Raw genomic sequence first — 20470 nt, forward strand, 5'->3', positions numbered from 1 at the left:
ACTATGAAAATGTAAATTTGATTTCAAAATATATTTAGAGAAAATAAATTGGCTGTATTGACTATATTTTATAGTGGGTTCTGATTAATGATTTTTTTGTAAATATAAACTTATCTCAAGGGTTTTACAGAGGATTTTTATAATGGAAGAGACTCTGGTTCTTAGCTCTAGGAAGTGATTTTTATTTGGCTTAAATTAAGTGTAATTTTTCTTCACAAAATTGTGGTAACTTAATAAGTTGAAATCTCCCTTATTTGCAGAAACCTCTACAGCTGTTGAGAAAAAGGAGAAACCTCTTCCAAGACTTAATATCCATTCGGGATTCTGGATTTTGGCATCCATTGTTGTGACCTACTATGCTGACTTCTTTAAAACCCTTAAAGAAAGCTTTCACACTAGTAGGTAAGAAAACTTCATTGCTTGATAAATTAAACATATGTATGATTTTTTGTGTTATGTTGTGTCAGTTGAATTCTTCAAACAGTAAGCACCTACTCTCTTCCAGGTCCTGTGTTGGAGGTGCTGGTGATACAAAGATGAATATGAGATGGGGGTCACAGCATACATATTTTTATTATGAGATGAATAAGGTCCAGGGATCTAATGTCCATACAGTATAGTGACTATAGTTAATGCCGTATTGTATACTTGAAATTTTCTAAGAGTATGTCTTGTTTCCTCCCCCGGTTGCTCCACCAGTGGTAACTATGTGAGGTGTGATAATTAACTTGATTGTAGTAATCATTTCACAGTGTATATGTATATCAAGTCATCACATTGTACACTTTGAATATATATAATTTTTTTTTTTTTTTTTTTTTTGAGACGGAGTTTCGCTCTTGTTACCCAGGCTGGAGTGCAATGGCGCAATCTCGGCTCACTGCAACCTACGCCTCCTGGGTTCAGGCAATTCTCCTGCCTCAGCCTCCTCAGTAGCTGGGATTACAGGCACGCACCACCATGCCCAGCTAATTTTTTGTAGTTTTAGTAGAGACGGGGTTTCACCATGTTGGTCTTGATCTCTTGACCTCGTGATCCACCTGCCTCAGCCTCCCAAAGTGCTGGGATTACAGGCGTGAACCACCACGCCCGGCCGAATATATATAATTTTAATTTGTCAATTATACCTCAGTAAAGCTGGAAAAAATAAAACCAATGAGAGGGTTTGTGCTCTGGGCGTACACAGTAGAGTTGAAGAGAACTGAAAATTATTTATGTGCAAATAAATATGTTGTAGGATGAGGAAGGTAATCAATTTAAGAAAGACCTAATCCATTTAAGGAAAAAAGGTGGGAGAATGACTGAAGGTCTTCATGAAGACCAAGTATAAGAGTGCGGGGAAGGGCTGGGTATGGTGGCTCGTGCATGTAATCTCAGCAGTTGGGAGGCCAAGGTGGGCAGATCACGAGGTCAGGAGTTCAAGACCAGGCTGACCAACATGGTGAAACCCTGTCTCTACTAAAAATACAAAAATTAGCCAGGCGTGGTAGCGCACGCCTGTAATCCCAGCTACTCAGGAGGCTGAGGCAGGAGAGTTGCTTGCACCCGGGAGGCAGATGCTGCAGTGAGCCAAGATTGCACCACTGCACTCCAGCCTGGGCGACAGAGTGAGACTCTGTCTCAAAAAAAAAAAAAGAGTACTGAGAAGAAGGATCGAGAACTGTGGCCGGTGAGAATCAGGTCTCAGGGTTGGTTTCAGAGTAGTTATAGCTGACAAGGTAACTGTAGGGTGTGACCGCAATAGAGTGGAGGTGAAGGCCAGCAGTGGAAGGAGAGAGCTTTGTGGCCAGGCCAGATGTCCAATAGTTCCTCATTCACAGGGACTGAGATCCCTTCAGTATAGTCTCCAGAGTTGACATGGAGGAGAGGGTTAGAATCATATCCTAGAGTCCTTACTGCACATTGGAGAGTGACGTGGAGACCCTCAGATAATAGAAAGGAGAGGGATGTTGGTGAGCATCAGAGCTGGCACTGGAGGGCTGGTGTGCTTAGGGTCAAGAGAAATACTTTGGAAGTAACAGTGGGGCTAGGAAGACGTAGACAAGTCTGTGGTCCCCTGGTATCATAGCAGGACACATGATTTCTCCTCAAGGGCCTTGAGGAGGAGCAGTGACTTCTAGGAGACTGTCAAGCCAGAGGAAACAAGCCTTCAGGGGAAAGTAGGCAGATGGGGAGTTTATTTAAATTGTCGGCAGAGAAACATTCCCTAAACACTCCCATTTTCTGTCGTTCCAAGTCACTCCTTTGTGGGATGTGGCGTGACTGACTGACTGTGTGATGAAGAAGTGGACGAAGGTAGCTCAGCACCTTCTCCTGCACGTCGGCTGCCCATAGGAAGCCCAGAGTCTGGTCTGCCTTCCCATGGTGTCATTTCACCGGGGCAGCCCCCACAGGAAGAGGTCTCTAGGTTTTCACTGTGACCTGCAACCCAGTGGGTAGGCCTGTCTGTTTCTTGGTCTCAGTATTAGGAATTGCCTGTCAGCACTCACCAAAGCCATATTCTTCCCACAGCTGCATCAGTATAATGGACATTTAATCTTCATCAGCTTGACTCAGTCATTGCTCTTAGAACTTGGGCTGGGAAAAGAGAGATGGATACTTTATTTTTGACTTTGAGACAGGGCCTCGCTCCACTCTGTCACCCAGGCTGGAGTGTAGGGGTGTGATCATGGCTGTCTGCAGCCTTGACTTCACAGGCTCAAGTGGTCCTGCCACTTCAGCCTCCCGAGTAGCTAGGACTATAGGTGCACACCCCCAAACCTCACAATTTTGTTTATTTTTTGTAGAGACAGGGCCTCTTCCTGTTGCCTAGGTCAGTCTCAAACTTCTGGGCTGAAGTGATCCTCCCACCTTGGGTTCCCAAAGTACTGGGATTATAGGTGTGAGCCACTGCACCTGGCTGGAGGGGATGGGTGCTTTAAACACAGCAATAGCAGCTGCTGTTTCTTTCATCAGTTACTTTATGGAACCTGAGATGTGTTTGGCTGTGGGAGCCAAACACATGGAAGGTGCATTTCTAGCTCTCCAACAGCTCCTTCTAGTCTGCAGCAGACAAGTTACCAGGCCTCATGGTGTGTGCTCTGTAAGTGAAGGGCACAGGGTATTATGGGAGCATCTTGGAGGGGTACCTAGTCCAGGTCAGCCTTGGGACTGAGACCTTTTTGAGGTGTTAGGAGATGTGAGAGAACTTCTTTATTTGTGTGCTAATATTGGGTATTTTTAGAAGTTTAAAGAAATGGCAGAGTAAGAATGATCACACATAAGATGTCTGGGGCAACTGCAGTAGCTAACTGGAGTGCCCAGGACCACACAGCTGCTGAGTGGCAAAGCCACAACGCAGACACTGGGACCAGGGCTGTGGGGGTTGGAAAGAAAGAAGAAGTGATAGATCTGTCCTCAAAAAGGTGTCATCTTAGAGAGAAAAAGGCATAATGCATTGTCAAAGGCTGAGAATGTTGTCACATTGTTTTCTTGGGAAGGACTCATTCAAGGGGGTTGGGGTACTGAGCAGCCATGAGATGAGAAGGCTGCATAAAAGACAGTGCCGGCTGAGTTCCGCTTTTTGAAAATGGCTAAAAGGGCTCATTCTCTGACACCTGAGGTAATTTCTTTATCCCCTGGCTCTAGCCTAAGTTCAGAAGCTTGAGGCCTTAAGGTTCTTTATATTCAAAGATAGATGAGCAGGTTCATTCATATTAAAAACAAAACAACACTATGATGCTTTAAAAAATCACAGTTTAAAAAACTCTGCCTCTGTGCATCAAAATCAACTGTGGAGTTAAAAGCAAAAAGTAAAATTAAAATCCCAGATGCTCAGACTGAGAATTGTGGAAACTGAGGACTAGGTAGTTTCTCTTAGAAAGGTGCAAGGTGACTGTGATATAAGGCCAGGGTTGAGGACCACTGACTGATGGCTTTATGTTTTGTTCAGGCAGCTTTTTAAATTTTCTTATATCCTTTACCAGCATGTGCTCTTCACCCTTTTATCATCACCCCTAAGAAGTCTTTTTAGACATGTTTTTTTCTAATCGTCCCTGTGGAATGTGGAATTTTAATACCTCAGATAAACTATGTATTTGCTTACATACTGCATGCATATCTGTGGTTTATACATACGATTAGAGCCAGATTTTTTTCTTTGCTTTGGAGAATAATGATTGTGGAATATGGATGAGTGGAATAATAGTGATTGTGATTGAGGGTTAGCTGTGAGAAGCACTTGGCTGACCACCTGATTTAATTCTCACAGCTATTCTGAGTTAAGTACTGTCAGTATTTCTGAAATACACGGAGGTTAGGAAATTGCCTACAGTCACAAAACTAGTCTTGCTCAAGCTGAGATTCAAATCCATACAGCAAAGTCTGTGCTCTTAACCCCTCCACTATACTGCCTCTCAAAACTCCGAATCTCAGAATTGCATCATCACAAAAAGCTTTCATGGAGTCCAGAACCTTGCTATTGTTGGCGGTTCACTTTGTGCCTTCGTAACTTAACTGTTGTAGCCATCTGTTCTCTCTCTCTAACGTGGACTGTCAGGCTTTTCCCCATAGAGAAGCAGATGCTGGTGGGGTATTGGGTTGAGTTGGGAGCAAGGGAAAGGGACTTCGGTCCCCAGTCCAGCTGGGGTGGAAGGAAGGGGTTGTCTAGGTTGCCTCACACTGGCTAAATCAGATCATAGGTGGAATTAGAAGGGAGTAAAAAGGCATTACCATTGAGGCTGAGATGGTGGGTAGCAGATTTTCTAAATGCGAAGATTTCATTTAGAAATCTTTATGAGAGAAAATTGGAATTATTGAGCTTCCAAGTTGTCTTTTGGTATGCTAAGAAAGTCCACTTAACACAGAGAAATTAAGTTTCCCACTGATAAACTTCTGTAATACTGTCAATCTCAAAACTTCAGAAACAGCCAGAAAGCCACTATCTTCCTTGTATTTTTAGTTTTAGTTTTAGTTTTTTGAGACGGAGTTTTGCTCTTGTTTCCCAGGCTAGATTGCAATGGTGTGATCTTGGCTCTCTGCAACCTCTGCCTCCTGGGTTCAAGTGATTATCCTGCCTCAGCCTCTGGAGTAGCGTGAATTACAGGCATGCGCCACCACACCTGGCTAATTTTGTATTTTTAGTAGAGATGGGGTTTCTCCATGTTGGTCAGGCTTGTCTCGAACTCCCAACCTCAGGTGATCCACCTGCCTTGGCCTTTCAGAGTGCTGGGATTACAGGTATGAGCCACCGTGCTTGGCCTCTTCCTTGTATATTTAAAGAAAACGCATTGCCGTGACCAGGCTTTTCCCTTGGTTGGTTGGTTGATAAGAGTGTATATAAATGCATGTATTTCACAAGTCTTACTTTTCATCCTTTCCTGAGTCATGTGTCTCTTTTTCTCACACCTGTCTCCCATGGATTGAGACTTTCTGAAAGCTTGGGTCCCTTTGTATCACTTGATATTCTTCTTAGAAACAGATTTTTCGTCTGGGCGCGATGGCTCACGCCTGTAATCCCAGCACTTTGGTAGGCCAAGGCGGGCATATCACCTGATGTTGTTAGTTCGAGACCAGCCTGACCAACATGGAGAAACGCTGTCTCTACTCAAAATACAAAAGTAGCTGGGCATGTACTGGTACCAAAACAGAGATATAGACCAATGGAACAGAACAGAGGCCTCGGAGGCAATGCAACATATCTACAACTGTCCGATCTTTGACAAACCTGACAAAAACAAGCAATGGGGAAAGGGTTCCCTGTTTAATAAATGGTGTTGGGAAAACCGGCTAGCCATGTGCAGAAAGCAGAAGCTGGACCCCTTCCTGACACCTTACACTAAAATTAACTCCAGATGGATTAAAGACTTAAACATAAGACCTAACACCATAAAAACCCTAGAAGAAAATCTAGGCAAAACCATTCAGGACATAGGCCTAGACAAGGACTTCATGACCAAAACACCAAAAACATTGGCAGCAAAAGCCAAAATAGACAAATGGGACCTAATCAAATGCCACAGCTTCTGCACGGCAAAAGAAACAGTCATTAGAGTGACTCGGCAACCAACAGAATGGGAAAAAAATTTTTGCAGTTTACCCGTCTGACAAAGGGATGATATCCAGAATTTACAAAGAACTAAAACAGATTTACAAGAAGAAAACAAACAAGCCCATTCAAAAGTGGGTGAAGGAATGAACAGACACTTTACAAAAGAAGACATACATGAGGCCAACAAACATATGAAAAAATGTTCATCATCACTGGTCATTAGAGAAATGCAAATCAAAACAATATTGAGATACCATCTCACGCCAGTTAGAATGGTGATCATTAAAAAATCTGGAGACAACAGATGCTGGAGAGGATGTGAAGAAATAGGAACACTTTTACACTGTTGGTAGGAGTGTAAATTAGTTCAACCATTGTGGAAGACAGTGTGGCGATTCCTCAAGGACCTAGAAATAGAAATTTCATTTGACCCAGCAATCCCATTACTGGGTATCCAAAGGATTATAAATCGTTCTACTGTAAGGACACATGCACACGAATGTTCATTGCAGCACTGTTTACAATAGCAAAGACCTGGAACCAACCCAAATGCCCATCGATGATAGACTGGACAGGGAAAATATGGCACATATACACCATGGAATATTATGCAGCCATCAAAAACGATGAGTTCGTGTCCTTTGTAGGGACATGGATGAACCTGGAAACCATCATTCTCAGCAAACTGACAAAAGAACAGAAAATCAAACACCACATGTTCTTACTCATAGGCGGGTGTTGAACAATGAGAACACATGGACACAGGGAGGGGAGCACTACACTCTGGGGTCTGTTGGGGGGGAATAGGGGAGGGACAGCAGGGGGTGGGGAGTTGGGGAGAGAGAGCATGGGGAGAAATGCCAGATATAGGTGATGGGGAGGAAGGCAGCAAATCACACTGCCACCTGCGTAGCTATGCAACAATCTTGCATGTTCTTCACATGTACCCCAAACCCTAAAATACAATAAAAAAAAAAAAAGTAGCTGGGCATGGTGGCGGGTGCCTGTAGTCACAGCTACTAGAGAGGCAGAGGCAGGAGAATTGCTTGAACCCGGGAGGCAGAGGTTGCAGTAAGCCGAGATCATGCCATTGCACTCCAGCCTGGGCAGCAAGAGCAAAACTTTGTCTCAAACAAACATACAAAAAAAAGATTTTTCAGCTGTTAATAAAAACATTTAAGACATCACATGATTCATTAAGTGCTGTCAGCCCTCTTACTGTTTTTATCTCCACAGCTGGTTTCTCTGTGGCAGTGCCTTGTTGCTTGTTAGCTTATCAATTGCGTTTTACTGCATAGTCTACCTGGAGTGGTATTGTGGAATTGGAGAATATGATGTCAAGTATCCAGCCCTGATTCCCATTACTACTGCGGCCTTTATTGCAGCGGGAATTTGGTAAGTTAATTTTTAAATGACTAACAGGAATGAAAAACAATTTTTTTTTGGATCAGATAGTGATATACTTGGTCTAAACTTCGAAAGAAAAAAAGATACAACAGAAAAATAGTCTCCTCGTCATTCCTGCTCTCTGGTTGTCTTTTCATTAGTATTTCTTTCTCCTTCTATTTATGGACCTAGTTATTTAAAGCACAAATGGTGACACTCTCTACATAGTCTACATTTTGCTTTTTAAATCTTTTTTATTATGACATACAATACACGTAGACAAGTGGAAAAAACTAAAATGAATTAGTGGATGAATTCTCATGAAGTGAGCACTGGTGTAAATGGAGCCAGCACACTGAACCCCTTCATTCTCCCTCCCAGTTCCTACACCTTCCGTCCTGCCGCAGGGAAACAAATACTGCCTTGAGCTTCATGGTAACTCTTGCTTTGCTTCCATGAGATATTCTATTTTTGCTTCATCTATGTTTTTGAACTTTATAGAAATGGATTCATACAGGGTGTGTTCTTTCACACATAATGCCTATGTGCAGCATTATGTGCAGTTCTTTCATATTGTTGCCTGTTACTCACTTCATTGCTGTTTAGCATTCCATTGTATAATTGAATCCCAGTTTCTCTTTTCCATTGTTTTGTTTTGTTTGAGACGGAGTCTCACTGTGTTGCCAGGCTGTAGTGCAGTGGCGCAATCTCGGCTCACTGCAACATCCAACTCCCTGGTTCAAGTGATTCTCCTGCCTCAGTCCCCCAAAGTAGCTGGGATTACAGGCACACGCCACCACACCCAGCTAATTTTTGTATTTTTAGTAGAGATGGGGTTTCACCATGTTGATCAGGATGGTCTCCATCTCCTGGCCTCATGATCTGCCCGCCTCGGCCTCCCAAAGTGCTGGGGTTACAGGCGTGAGCCACCGTGCCTGGCCCTCTTTTCCACTGTTGATTGTGTTTAGATTTTTTCCAATTTGGGGTTACTATGAAGGATGCTATGAGGAACATTCTTATACATGGCTCTTGTAGCACAGTGCACACATTTCTGTTGGGTGTAGAGGTTTGTGTATACCTACACACACACATACATATACATGTGTGTGTGTATGTGTGTACCCCAAGGGGTAAAATTGTTGGGTCATAGGGTATGCATACCTTTGACTTCATTAAATCATGCCAAACTGCTTTCCAAAATGGTTGATCATCATTTTTTTCCTTTTATTTTTCAGTGGATCCTTATAGTTTGAATTCTTCCATAATGGTACATGTAGATGTGTCTCATTCTTTTAAACAGTTACGTAGTTTTCACAACGTGGACATATCATGATTTATTTAACCTGTTTTCTGTTGTTGGACTTAGTTATATTTGTACTCAAACAATGCCACAATGACTATCCTTCTTAATAAGTTAATTAAGTACTCAATGAAAAATACAGGGTTTTTGGGTTTATAAAAGTAATACTTGTTCACTGAGGAAAAAAAAAATCTGTAAATTACAGAAAAACACAAAGGAAGTACATCCTGTGATTCAACCAGAGAGAAAACGACTTTTCTCATGTTGTATGTAGCTCTTAGTTTTTTCTCTCTCTATATCAATTGGAGTTTTTTTTTTTTTTTTTTAACATGGTCTCGCTCTGTCACCCAGGCTAAAGTGCAGTGGCGCAATCACAGCTCACTGCAGCCTCGACTTCCTAGGCTTAAATGATCCTCCTACCTCACTCAGCCTCCCAAGTAGTTGGGACCACAGGCATGTGCCACCGTGCCCACCTAATTTTTTGTATTTTTTTTTTTAGTAGAAGCGGGGTTTCACCGAATTAGCCAGGATGGTGTCCATCTCCTGACCTCATGATCCACCTGCCTCAGCCTCCCAAAGTGCTGGGATCACAGGCGTGAGCCACCACATCCAGCCCTTTCATTCTGTTTTTAAGATAAAATACTTTGGTCTTTTTTACCATGATAGTTTAGTGTGTGATGTCATGAAAACGGGCTGTAGCCATTTAAATTATTTTTCAGGTGCAAGGACTGAGAGACCTAAGTTTCTGTGAAGCCATGTCAACTCCTATTAGGAGACCTTCAGTGGTTCCAGTTCCAGGGCCTTGAAGAAATTGCGATTGTATATCTGGAGTTTTCCTTTCCAACATTGGTCAAGTCACATAGCTGAGAAATATAGATACATATAGAAAGTTCCTGACTGGATGAACTTTTCCACTTTGAATTCTTTAAATCTAGATTCTAGAATGAAATATATTTATGTATATTAGAGTTGTCAACTGTTTTTGTTCTTTTCAGCTTCAACATTGCTTTATGGCACGTGTGGTCATTTTTCACTCCGTTGTTGTTGTTTACCCAGTTTATGGGGGTTGTAATGTTTATCTCACTCCTTGGATGATTTCTGAAGGTAAGATATCTGGAATGGTTTTTCTGATGTTGAACTCGTTTGAAACATGTCTTTTATGACAATTTTCAATGGATGGAGCTGTAACAGACTATTTGTAAATTATTTTCAGTCATGTTGACACCAGAGTTGTCCACACTAGAATTGTCCATCTGTTGAACTCTGAGGTAGAAGGGACTGAGACTCCTTTTTTTTTTTTTTGAGACTGGGTCTCACTCTGTTGTCCAGGTTGGAGTACAGTGGCATGATCACAGCTCACTGCAGCCTTGACCACCTGGGGGCTCAAGCGATCCTCCCACCTCAGCTTCCTAAGTAGCTGGTATTACAAACATGTGCTACCATGCTTGGCTAATTAAAAAATTTTTTTGTGGAAACAGTCTCCCCATGTTGCCCAGGCTGGAGGGGGAGGGGCTGAGACTCTTTCTTTTGTAAAAGTTGATTCTAAGTGACTACTTTTTAGAGAAAGTACCCTGTCTTTCAAAGACCTCATAAAGACAGGATTTTACCTTTCAATATAGTTAAATTCATACATTAGACTATTTTATATTGAAATTATATTAATTTCTGTCAACTTAAATGACTGTTTAACATCATTCTGAAGAAATGGGAATACAGGAAGAATGGACAGTTTTACCCAATTGGGAAAAAAATTCTGCTATCTTCTAACTGTCCTGGATTCCTCATAAAAATGTGATAGATGACACAATCAGCTTTTGTTTGATGTTTTTTATAGAATTTCTGCCTCCCCACACATCACCCCATCCTGAGATCTGCTGCCTTACATAGTGGAGGCTGTCTTCTGAGTGTCAGAAAATTCTGTTATTAAATAAGTATATATTGAGAATACTCACTCCAGATGCTTAGGGGCGTGGTGAAAAGGACAAAGATAGTGCCTCCTGTCAGGTCACTTACATCAGAACTTGCAGGAAATCTGCTTTATACAGCAGTTTACAGATGTGGAAACTGAGGCCCATGGAAATAAAAGTTAATACACTAAATTTTCAAGGAGCTAATGAAAACTGACATTTCTGCTAACAAACAGTGTGTTCTCCCTGTGGGATGTTGAAGAAAAGTCAATGGTAACCAAGTGAAGAAGAAATGGATATAGTCTCACTGTTAGCAGTCTGAACATAGTTGCTAGCATATCCCTGCCCATGCCAGCGTCTCCAGTCTCCTTCATGCGTCTTGTGTGTCTCGGGATCACTGGGAGCCCTCACGTAGGCCCTTCTTTCCTGTACACACATGGTGCCACCAGCGCCTCTGGGCTGGTGCACATCTCAGAACATTTCCTCACCCGACCCCATCACCCACCCCTCCCCTTCTCATGTTGTGAAGTCTTCTTTGACTCTTCAGGTTTGATATTTTACAGATGTTTGGGAGCTCTTTCTCTGACATGAATTGGTAATGGAGATAGAGAGTTCACTCAGCAGAGTGAACTCTGCTTTTTAGTGTTAAATGCAATAGCTTAAGATATAATGTTTTATTTGGTACATGAATGCTGGTTTTCTTTCAGATTTAAGGACATATACTTTTTTTTTGAAGGGACAGGGTCTTCTCTGTTGCCCAGGCTGGCCTTGAACTCCTAGGATCAAGTGATCCCCCTGCCTCAGCCTTCGAAGTAGTTGGGACTACAGGCCCATGCCACCGTGCCTGACTGTACATGTAAATTTGAAGTGAATGGTTAAACATCCAGCTAGCTGAAAGCATGGCAGACCCTAACAGAAAAGCTACACTGTGTTTTTGCAACTATGAAGTGGTTTCCTGGGAAAGATTGTGACTTTGTATAACTGTTATTGAAACCTGAATAAATTATATTTCACTTGCATATTCTTAAATTATTAAAATTTTCAGAAGTCAGTGATATAGAAATACTATTTTGCAATGTTAATCTGCTTGAATCTTTGGAGAAAGTGGTTTCATTATAGGTGCATAATGCACTCTTAATATTTTAAATAAATTGTTCACTCTTCCATTTGAGGGATTTAGACAAGGATGTCTAAAATGGCTGAATGTGTATAAAGGAATTATGTTGTCATGTGCCTTTAACCAGCTTCGGTAATTGCTGTAATCTCATGTTTATGATAGTTTCGTTAGGTGACAGGACCAAATGAAAGCATTTTATGTTTTTTCATCACTTTAGATTTTATCATTGAGTAAATTATTGAGTTTTTAGAATTTCCTAATGTGAAGTTTTAATCATTTTAAGTATATATATTTTTTCTGTGCCATTTAAATAAAATATTTTTGTAACTTTCTTGTGAGTTTTGTTCATGCAAACTTTGGAATAACTTCTGCTTTTTAGCTATTAGCACTTTGAATTAACTGTAGAAATAAAGGCTAACTCTGGTCTTCAAAGACCTTATAAAGACAGTATTTGCATTTTCAAATGCAGATATGTCTGCATTAAATCTAAACAGCATAAGCATTGTGACAGCATGTACCTGATGTTGATTGTTTTCTCTGTAAAGTGGCTTCCAGTAATGACCTGATTTAATCACCACTTGTGTCTGGTTCAGATCACCCTGCCATTTACTTAACTGCAAGATCTTCAGCAGTACAGGTTTAATATCCCTCCAAAATCTGAAACTCTTTGATTGCTGACATGACACTCAAAGGAAATGCTCACTGGAGCATTTGGGTTTTGGGTTTTGGAGTATAATGCAAATATTCCAAAATCCAAAACACTTCTGGTCCCAAGCATTTCAGAGAAGAGGTGGTCAACCTGTAATCTTTTTTCAACTATGAATTGAGAATAAAAGAGACTTTGAGACAGAGTCTTGCTCTGTCACCCAGGCTGGAGAGCAGTGGCACGATCTCGGCTCACTGCAGTCTCCGCCTCCCAGGTTCAAGTGATTCTCCTGCCTTAGCTTTCCTGAGTAGCTAGGATTACAAGTGCGCCAGTATGCCTGGCTAATTATTTGTATTTTTAGTAGAGCTGGGTTTTGCCATGTTGTCCATACTGGTCTGGAACTCCTGGCCTCCCAAAATTCTGGGATTATAGACGTGAGTCCCCTCACCTGGCCAAAAAGAGACATTTTAATAAATATGTTTAAACAAGAGTATGATTGGTTCCTGTTAAATGATTCTTATGCAAGTTATTTATGGGTTTTTTTATTTTTAATTTAAGAAATGGGGTCTTGCTGTCACTCAGGCTGGGGTACAGTGGTACCGTCATGGCTCCCTGTATACTCACACCCCTGGGCTCAAGCAGTCCTCCCACCTCAGCCTCCTGAGTAGCTGGGATTACAAGCATGAGCCACCATACTCAGCTAAGGTCCTTTCCTTTTATTATAACTATTATGTAAATAAAAATGGTGTCAAACAATCTTATTATTGCTTTTAAACTGACAGGAGGAACACCTACTTGTAAGAGTAATTAAGAGCTATATTGAGTTAAATTGAAAGTTGGAGATAAAGTGTGTACCCTGGCTTTGACAATCAGTGTCAAGATCATGTTTTCAACCTGTATTGCACACCCAGGGCTTAGAAGTTCTGATTGAATTTGTAGGCAAAACTGTCCGTGTTGTTCGAAGAGTTCCTCAAGTGGTTGTAATGTGCATCCTGGATCAAGAACTATCCTACTACCCTAGTTAGTTAGGGTAGAGACATCTCGGAAGAAGCTGGGACACTAGGATTGGCAAGAAAGATAGAACGGGGGGAAAAAAAAAGATAACGGAATCTTGGCTCACTAGGGTAAAAACCAGATTGGAACTTCTCCTACATCTGTGTCTGGGACCTGGTTTGGGAGAGGATTTGAAACAGGACTTAAAGTTCCTGGCTGTGTTTGGTTTTGTGCTACTAGAAAATGGTCTCTGACTACAGCAAAAAACGCATTGGACAGGCATCCAACAAGGACAGTAAGTAGGACAGTTTTTGGAGGCGGGGCTAAGGGCCTAGGTAATAGGAACAACAGGACATGACTTCCCACTATCCTAAAGATGGTGCATAGTGTCAAAGAATTTTGGGCCATGTTTTAAAAGTGCCACAGTTTGATCTTTGGCTACAAATAATATTCTTCCCACATGCAAAAGTAACTTACTCCCCAAGATTCCTCCAAAAGTTTCATCCCATTACAGTATCGGGCTCAGGCTTGAGGTCCAGGATCTTATCAGATGAGGTTCTTCAGATGTTGAGTCCTTTTAATCTAATTTATTTATTTATTTATTTATTTTTTTGAGACAGGGTCTTTGTCATCCAGGCCGGAGTGCAGTGGTGCCATCTAAGCTCACTGCAGCCTCAACCTCCTGCATTTAAGCCATCCTCCCACCTCGGCCTCCCAAGTAACTGGTACTACAGACATGTGCCACCACACCCAGCTAATGTTTTGTATTTTTTGTAGAGACAGAATTTCACTATGTTGCCCAGACTGATCTTGGACTCCTGAGCTCAAGCAATCTGCCTGCCTCGGCCTCTCAAAGTGCTAGGATTACAGGTGTGAACCTCCACGCTCAGCCTCCAAACATTTTTACAATCAAGTTACCTGCCATCCACACTGATCACACAGTGGTGGGACAGAAAGGGAATCACAGTCAACATTCCCATTCAGAAAGGGGTGCTTCAGTCTATAGCAATTCTGAAATTCAACTGGGCACATGGCCCCCTATCTTGACTAAGGATCAGTACAGCTTCCTAGAAATGTGTGATAGCTCTTGGCTCTGGGTTCTGTGTCATCCTCTGAATCATCCTTTGTTTTTTAAGAAAACTAAGTTTGGGCCGGGCGCGGTGGCTCACGCCTGTAATCCCAGCACTTTGGGAGGCCGAGGCGGGTGGATCATGAGGTCAAGAGATCGAGACCATCCTGGTCAACATGGTGAAACCTCGTCTCTACTAAAAATACAAAAAATTAGCTGGGCATGGTGGCACATGCCTGTAATCCCAGCTACTCAGGAGGCTGAGGCAGGAGAATTGCCTGAACTCNTGCCTGTAATCCCAGCTACTCAGGAGGCTGAGGCAGGAGAATTGCCTGAACTCAGGAGACGGAGGTTGCGGTGAGCCGAGATCGCGCCATTGCACTCCAGCCTGGGTAACAAGAGTGAAACTCTGTCTCAAAAAAAAAAAAAAAAGAAAACTAAGTTTGGAGTGGAGTAGGCTTTCAGCCTGCTTCCTGCTCATAAAAGGTGTGAGGTCCAGAGGACTCTTCATTGTGTACTGTCTGTACCCCTTTAAGACTGAGCTGGTGGTGTTTCTACCAGAACAATTCACAAAGCCTAAGACGTAGGAGATATTCTTGGTAGCTTTTAAAGAGACTTTCATGTCCTGGAGCTGCAGAGTTGACACAGCTGAAGAATAGGCACAGAACTTAATTCTAAGATTGGCAGAGTACCAGAGAAGGCTGAATTCTCAGTCTAGGAAAACATCCTATGTAAAGTCAGGGAAGGATTATGGCCTTAATTGGAATGGGGGTATTCATTTAAATGGACTTCATAACCTTATATCCTAGATTCCTCAGAACGTTTTGGGCCTGCAGAAAGGGACCACTTTCTCTTACTGGAAGATAGACATGAGGTCAAGACAATGCAGAGGTCTCAGAGGATGTAGGAAGCCACCAAGCAAAGCTTCCCCTCCTCAGCATGTGTCCCCATATTCCTTCCTGCCCATCCAACCAATATCCTGGGGCAAATATTGATATCACTTTACTGGAGTGATCACTTTACTGGCTGGCCTGCCAAGTAAAAAGAGAAGGATTATGTGGCAAAGGTGCTCAGGACCGGCACTGCTGCGAATCAGGAGAGCATGTCTGGGAGTAGATCCTGGTGGTGCGGATTACAGGCTGAATACAAAGTTGGATAAGCGAGAGTTCGTCAAAACTTATGACATAGGATTCAACACCCTTGTAAGGGCTTCGAGAGATGATTCTAATCCACTGCTGTTACGGCTCTTGCATACTTGGAAAAAGTAATGGCCCATATTAAACAAATGAGATGTCAAGATCGCTGTGACAGCTTATAGAGGAAGAGATCCAAGAGTTTCTGAGGGAGTAGACGTGTTCAAATGGGTTTACTATATTAGGCTAGAAAACCTATCCACCAGGTTCTTCGGAAGAGCCCGAAAGATTCCATTTATCAAGGAAATAAGAAATGAGTAAGGGCAAGCATCACTGAGCTGGTAACTAGTGTCGCTGTAGGGTGGAGCTGAGGTGTGAATGCCGTCGTAGAACTGGGCTCCCTTGTAGGAACTTAATGATAGGGTCCCATAATAGTAGACGCTGTGCCAGTTTCACTTTCACCAGGCAGAGCGAACAGTGTCTTCACAGTCCCACTTCAGGGCTGGTCAGCCTCTTTGTTCTGTGCCATAATATAGATCTTGATTGTCCTGACATTGTACACAGCATCATACCAGTCCACTACACTGGTGATGTTATATAATTGGATCTGATGAACAGGAAGTAGCAAGTCCTTTAGATGCCAATTTTTTGAGAAAAAAATTTATTTGCTACTGGGCCCTGGTGCAGACTGAACACCTAACTCAGGACAAGTGACCCCTGAGCTTTCCATCATGAGCTGGATATTATCTGACCCACCAAACCATGAAGTTAGACCTGCAGAGCAGCACTGTATTATTAAGTAGAAATGGGATAGATGACACTGAATCTGAGCATAAGTAAGTTTGGAAACCATAAGTAAGTTGCACATGCAGGTGGTTCAGACTCCTTTGAGACCAACTCCTGCTGCATTGCATTCCTTCCCCATCCACACCATGGTCCTATGGGAGTTTCTCATGAATGAGGAGGAAAAACTTAGGCTGAGCTGCAGGTGCTTCTGCATGCTGTGATGGCAGCAACCCAAAGTAGACAGTTGCAGCAATGCAGTCCGTCCCACTGGTGGCCCTGAGGGACGGTGGTGAAGGAAATCCCTCCCAGTGAGCAGAATGTTGAGTTGTGCAGTTGGTTGTCCTCTGTGTCTGGATTAAGGGACATCCCGAGTACAAATCTCCACTGTCTCATGGGTGGTTGCTAACAGGCCAGCAATTTGGCTGGATGGTTGGTAACTTGAAAAGAATTGGAAGATTGGTGACAAGATTGGGAGAAGAGGGATGTGGATGAATATCTCAGAATGGATACAGAGTGTGGAGATTTTCATCACATGTGAATGGTCACCAATGGCCGCACCCTACAGAGGAGGTTGGCAAAGTGGCTTGTTCGGTGGGTGTCTGTCAGCCTCTTTTCCCAGCCATCCAGTGCTTGCTCCATGGGCCATTGTACAAGGTACCTGGTGGCGGGAATGCAGACTGTGCATGGATTCAGCAACGTAGAAGTTCCCTAGGCAAGGCTCAGCTTGCTTAACACTAGTGCTGGGTGCAGAATCTGCTATGATGGTTTTAAAAGAGGGCCCTGAATTTTTGTGATGCCTCCCATTGAGAAGGGACTGTTTATCTTCATCCCTTGAATGGGATGGACTTATGACTGCTTTTACTGATAGAGTATGCTAGAAGCGATGCTGCGTGGCTTGGAAGGCTAGGTCACAAAGGCCATGCAGTTTCTGCTCAGCTCTCTTGGAATGCTTGTTCTCCCTAGATTCCCTTCTGGGTTCCTCTCTCTCTCAAAGCCTGGAGACAAGGCTGTAGAGGCTCAAGCCACATAAGGAGGCCATGTGTAGGTGCTCTGGTTCACAGTCCCAGCTGAGCCCAGCCTTTGTGTTTTCCTATTCCTGGGCACCAGAATGTAAGTAAAGAAATTTCAGATGATTCCAGCCTCAGCCTTTAGTTGCCACAACTGTTCAAGGGTCTTAGTCCATGTTGGCTGCCGTAACAAAATACGACAGACTGGGCGGCTTGTCAGCAACAGAAATGTATTTCTCAGCATTCTTAAGGCTAGAAGTCCAAGATCCAGGTGCTGGCAGATTCAATGTCTATCAGCATTAATTTCTTCCTTTTGACAAATGTACCGTGGTGTGTAAGACATCAGGGGAAGTTAGGTGAATGAAGGAATGCTCTGTACTATCTTTGCAAGTCTCCCATAAATCTAACATTATTTCAAAAGAAAAATGAGGGGTCTTTAAGAAGTTCATGAAAAATGTATATTATGAACTATGCATGGATTTCAAAATCTTTCTGCCCCAAGTAAAACTTGTACTAACTTGTTATAACATGTCTGAATAGGATCTAGTTTGAGACACTAAGAAAGATAAGACATCAGTTTGAAAAGAGACCACATCAGTGCAACATGAATTCTGCTAAAATGGAAGCAAGAACAAACAGCAATTCACTGTGAAGCTTGGGTGAAAAAATGATGAAATCATTTATACTTCATGAAAAGTTTATGGGAACAATGCCCCAAAGAAATCAACAGCTTCATACAAATGAATAACTTGTTTTGAGAAGGTGTGAGATGATGCTGAAGATGAAGCCCTAAGTGAGAGACCCTATGCATGAATTTTTGAGGAAAAAATTAATCTTGTTTAGTAATCAAAGAGGACTGATGATTAACAGCAGTTAATAACAGCAGAAACAGTAGCCAGTGTCATAGCTGTCTCAGTTGGTTCAGGTTACACAATTCTGACTGAAAGCAAATTTTCCACTTAACCAAAGCTGTTGTTCCCAGGTCAGCTGCAAACAACAGCAGAGCTTTCAATGGAGGTTTTAAACAAGTGGAATCAAGATCTTGAAGCATTTGTTCAAAAAGCTGCAACAGGATATGAAACATGGATTTCCTAGTACTATCCTGAAGACCAACCACAATCAGAGCAATGGCTACCAAGGATGGAAGTTGGTCAGTCAAAGCAAAAGCAGACCAATCAAGAGCACAGGTCATGGCAACAGTACTTGGGGGCTCCAGGCACTTATCTTGTTGACTTTTCTAGAGGGCAAAAGAATGGTAACATCTGCTTATTATGAGAGGTTTTTGAGAAAATTAGCCAAAGCTGTAGCAAAAAAACTCTTGGGAAACCAGAGTCCTCCTCCACCACGACAATGCTCCTGCATATTCCTCTCATCAAACAAAGGCAATTTTGGGAGAATTTTGATGGGAAATCATTACAGTCATGATTTGGCTCCTCCTAACTTATTTTTGTTTCCTAATCTTAAAAAATCTGTAAAGGGTACCCTTTTTTCTTCAGTTAATAATGTGTAAAAGACTGCATTGCCATGGCTAAATTCTCAGGAACTTCAGTTCCTTAGGGATGCGCTAAATGGCTATATCATGACTTATAGAAGTATCTTGAACTTGATGGTGCTTATGTTGATAAATAAAGTTTACATTTATATGTTTATTTTTAATTAATTTTTCCAAATTTTGAAGTCCAAGGGTACATGTGGAATGGCTAGATTGAGTTCATTAATATATGCATTACTTTGCATACTTATTTTTTGTGGTGAGATTCCTTAAAATCCACTCTCTTCACAATTTTTTAAATCTACAAATTGTTATTAACTATAGTTACTATGCTGTACAATAGATCTCTTGAACTTACTCTTACTTAACTGAAATCTTGTGCCCTTTGACCAGCATCTCCCAACCCGCCAATTCTCCCCAACCCGCCAATTCTCTCTGCTCCTCAGCCCCTGGTAGCCACTATTCTACTCTCTATCTATATGACCTCAGCTTTTTTAGATTACACACACACACACACACACACACACACACACACATACACACACACACATACACACACGTATATATATATAAATGAGATCATGTGGCATTTGTCTTTCTGTACTTGGCTTACGTCAATTTACATAGTATCTTCCAGGTTCATATTCAACGCTGTTACAAATGTCAGGATTTCTCCCCCTTTTTTTTACTTTTTTGAGACAGGGTCTGGCTTTGTCACCCAGGCTAGAGTACAGTAGCACAATCTTGGCTCACTGAAATCTCGACTTCCCAGGCTCAAATGATCTTCCTACCTCAGCCTCCCAAGTAGCTGGGACTACAGGTGCACACCAGTGGGTCTGGTTAATTTTTTGTATATATTTTTTTGTAGAGTTGAGGTTTTGCCATGTTTCCCAGCTGGTCTTGAACTCCTGGCTCAAGCAATCCACCCGCCATAGCCTCCGAAAGTGTTGGCATTATAAGCATGAGTGACTGTGCCTGGCCATTTCCTTCTTTTTAAAGGTTAAATAGTATTCTGTTGCGTACGTATACAATGTGTATACACACACACGTTTTCTTTGTCCATTCATCCACTGATGGATGCTTAGGTTAATTCCATATCTTGATTATCATTTGTGTGTTATGGATTGAATTTTCTCTCACCAGAAGATCTGTTGAAATCCTAAGTTCTGGTACCTTTGAATGTGGCCCTATTTGAAAATGGAATCTTTATAGATTTAATTAAAATGTAAGTTACAATGAACCCATTGGAGTAGGGATGGGTCCTTAACCCATTATGACAGGTGTCTTTATAAGAAGAGGAAAAGAGACACAGACACGGAAGAAAGATGGTCAAGTGTCACCAGAGGCAAAATTGGAGTGATACAGCCAAAAGCCAAGGAAGGCTAAGGGTTGCCAGCAGCCAGCAAAAACCGGAAGAGGCCAGCGAGGACCCCCCCACTGGAGCCTTCAGAGAGAACTTGGCTTTGTTGACATCTAAATTTTGGACATCTGGCCTCCCGAACTGTGAGAGAATCCACTTTGGTTGTTTTTAAGCCACTCAGTTCGTGGCACTTTGTTATACCCATCCTAAGAAATGAACACTGTCTAACTCTTTTGTTCTTTTTTT

General features: G+C 42.2%; 1 protein-coding gene across 4 annotated transcripts in view; it reads left to right on the forward strand.

The window, feature by feature from the left end:
• The window catches only part of TMEM128 (transmembrane protein 128), a 28178-nt gene that overhangs the window by 1963 nt on the left and 5745 nt on the right, over positions 1–20470 (forward strand). For 2 of the 4 annotated variants that reach the window (XM_017539163.2, XM_017539165.2), the window contains exons 2-5: positions 261–402; positions 7265–7423; positions 9710–9818; positions 11358–12069. In XM_017539163.2, the coding sequence (XP_017394652.1) occupies positions 261–402; positions 7265–7423; positions 9710–9809 (401 nt within the window). In that variant the 3' untranslated portion in view covers positions 9810–9818; positions 11358–12069. Of the gene's footprint in view, positions 1–260; positions 403–7264; positions 7424–9709; positions 9819–11357; positions 12070–17912; positions 17932–20470 lie in introns of those variants that run through there. The other 2 variants (XM_037742229.1, XM_017539164.2) reach the window with 2 other exon arrangements.

This window comes from Cebus imitator, unplaced genomic scaffold, assembly GCF_001604975.1.
Source record: "Cebus imitator isolate Cc_AM_T3 unplaced genomic scaffold, Cebus_imitator-1.0 Scaffold117, whole genome shotgun sequence".
In the NCBI taxonomy this organism is placed as follows: domain Eukaryota; kingdom Metazoa; phylum Chordata; class Mammalia; order Primates; family Cebidae; genus Cebus; species Cebus imitator.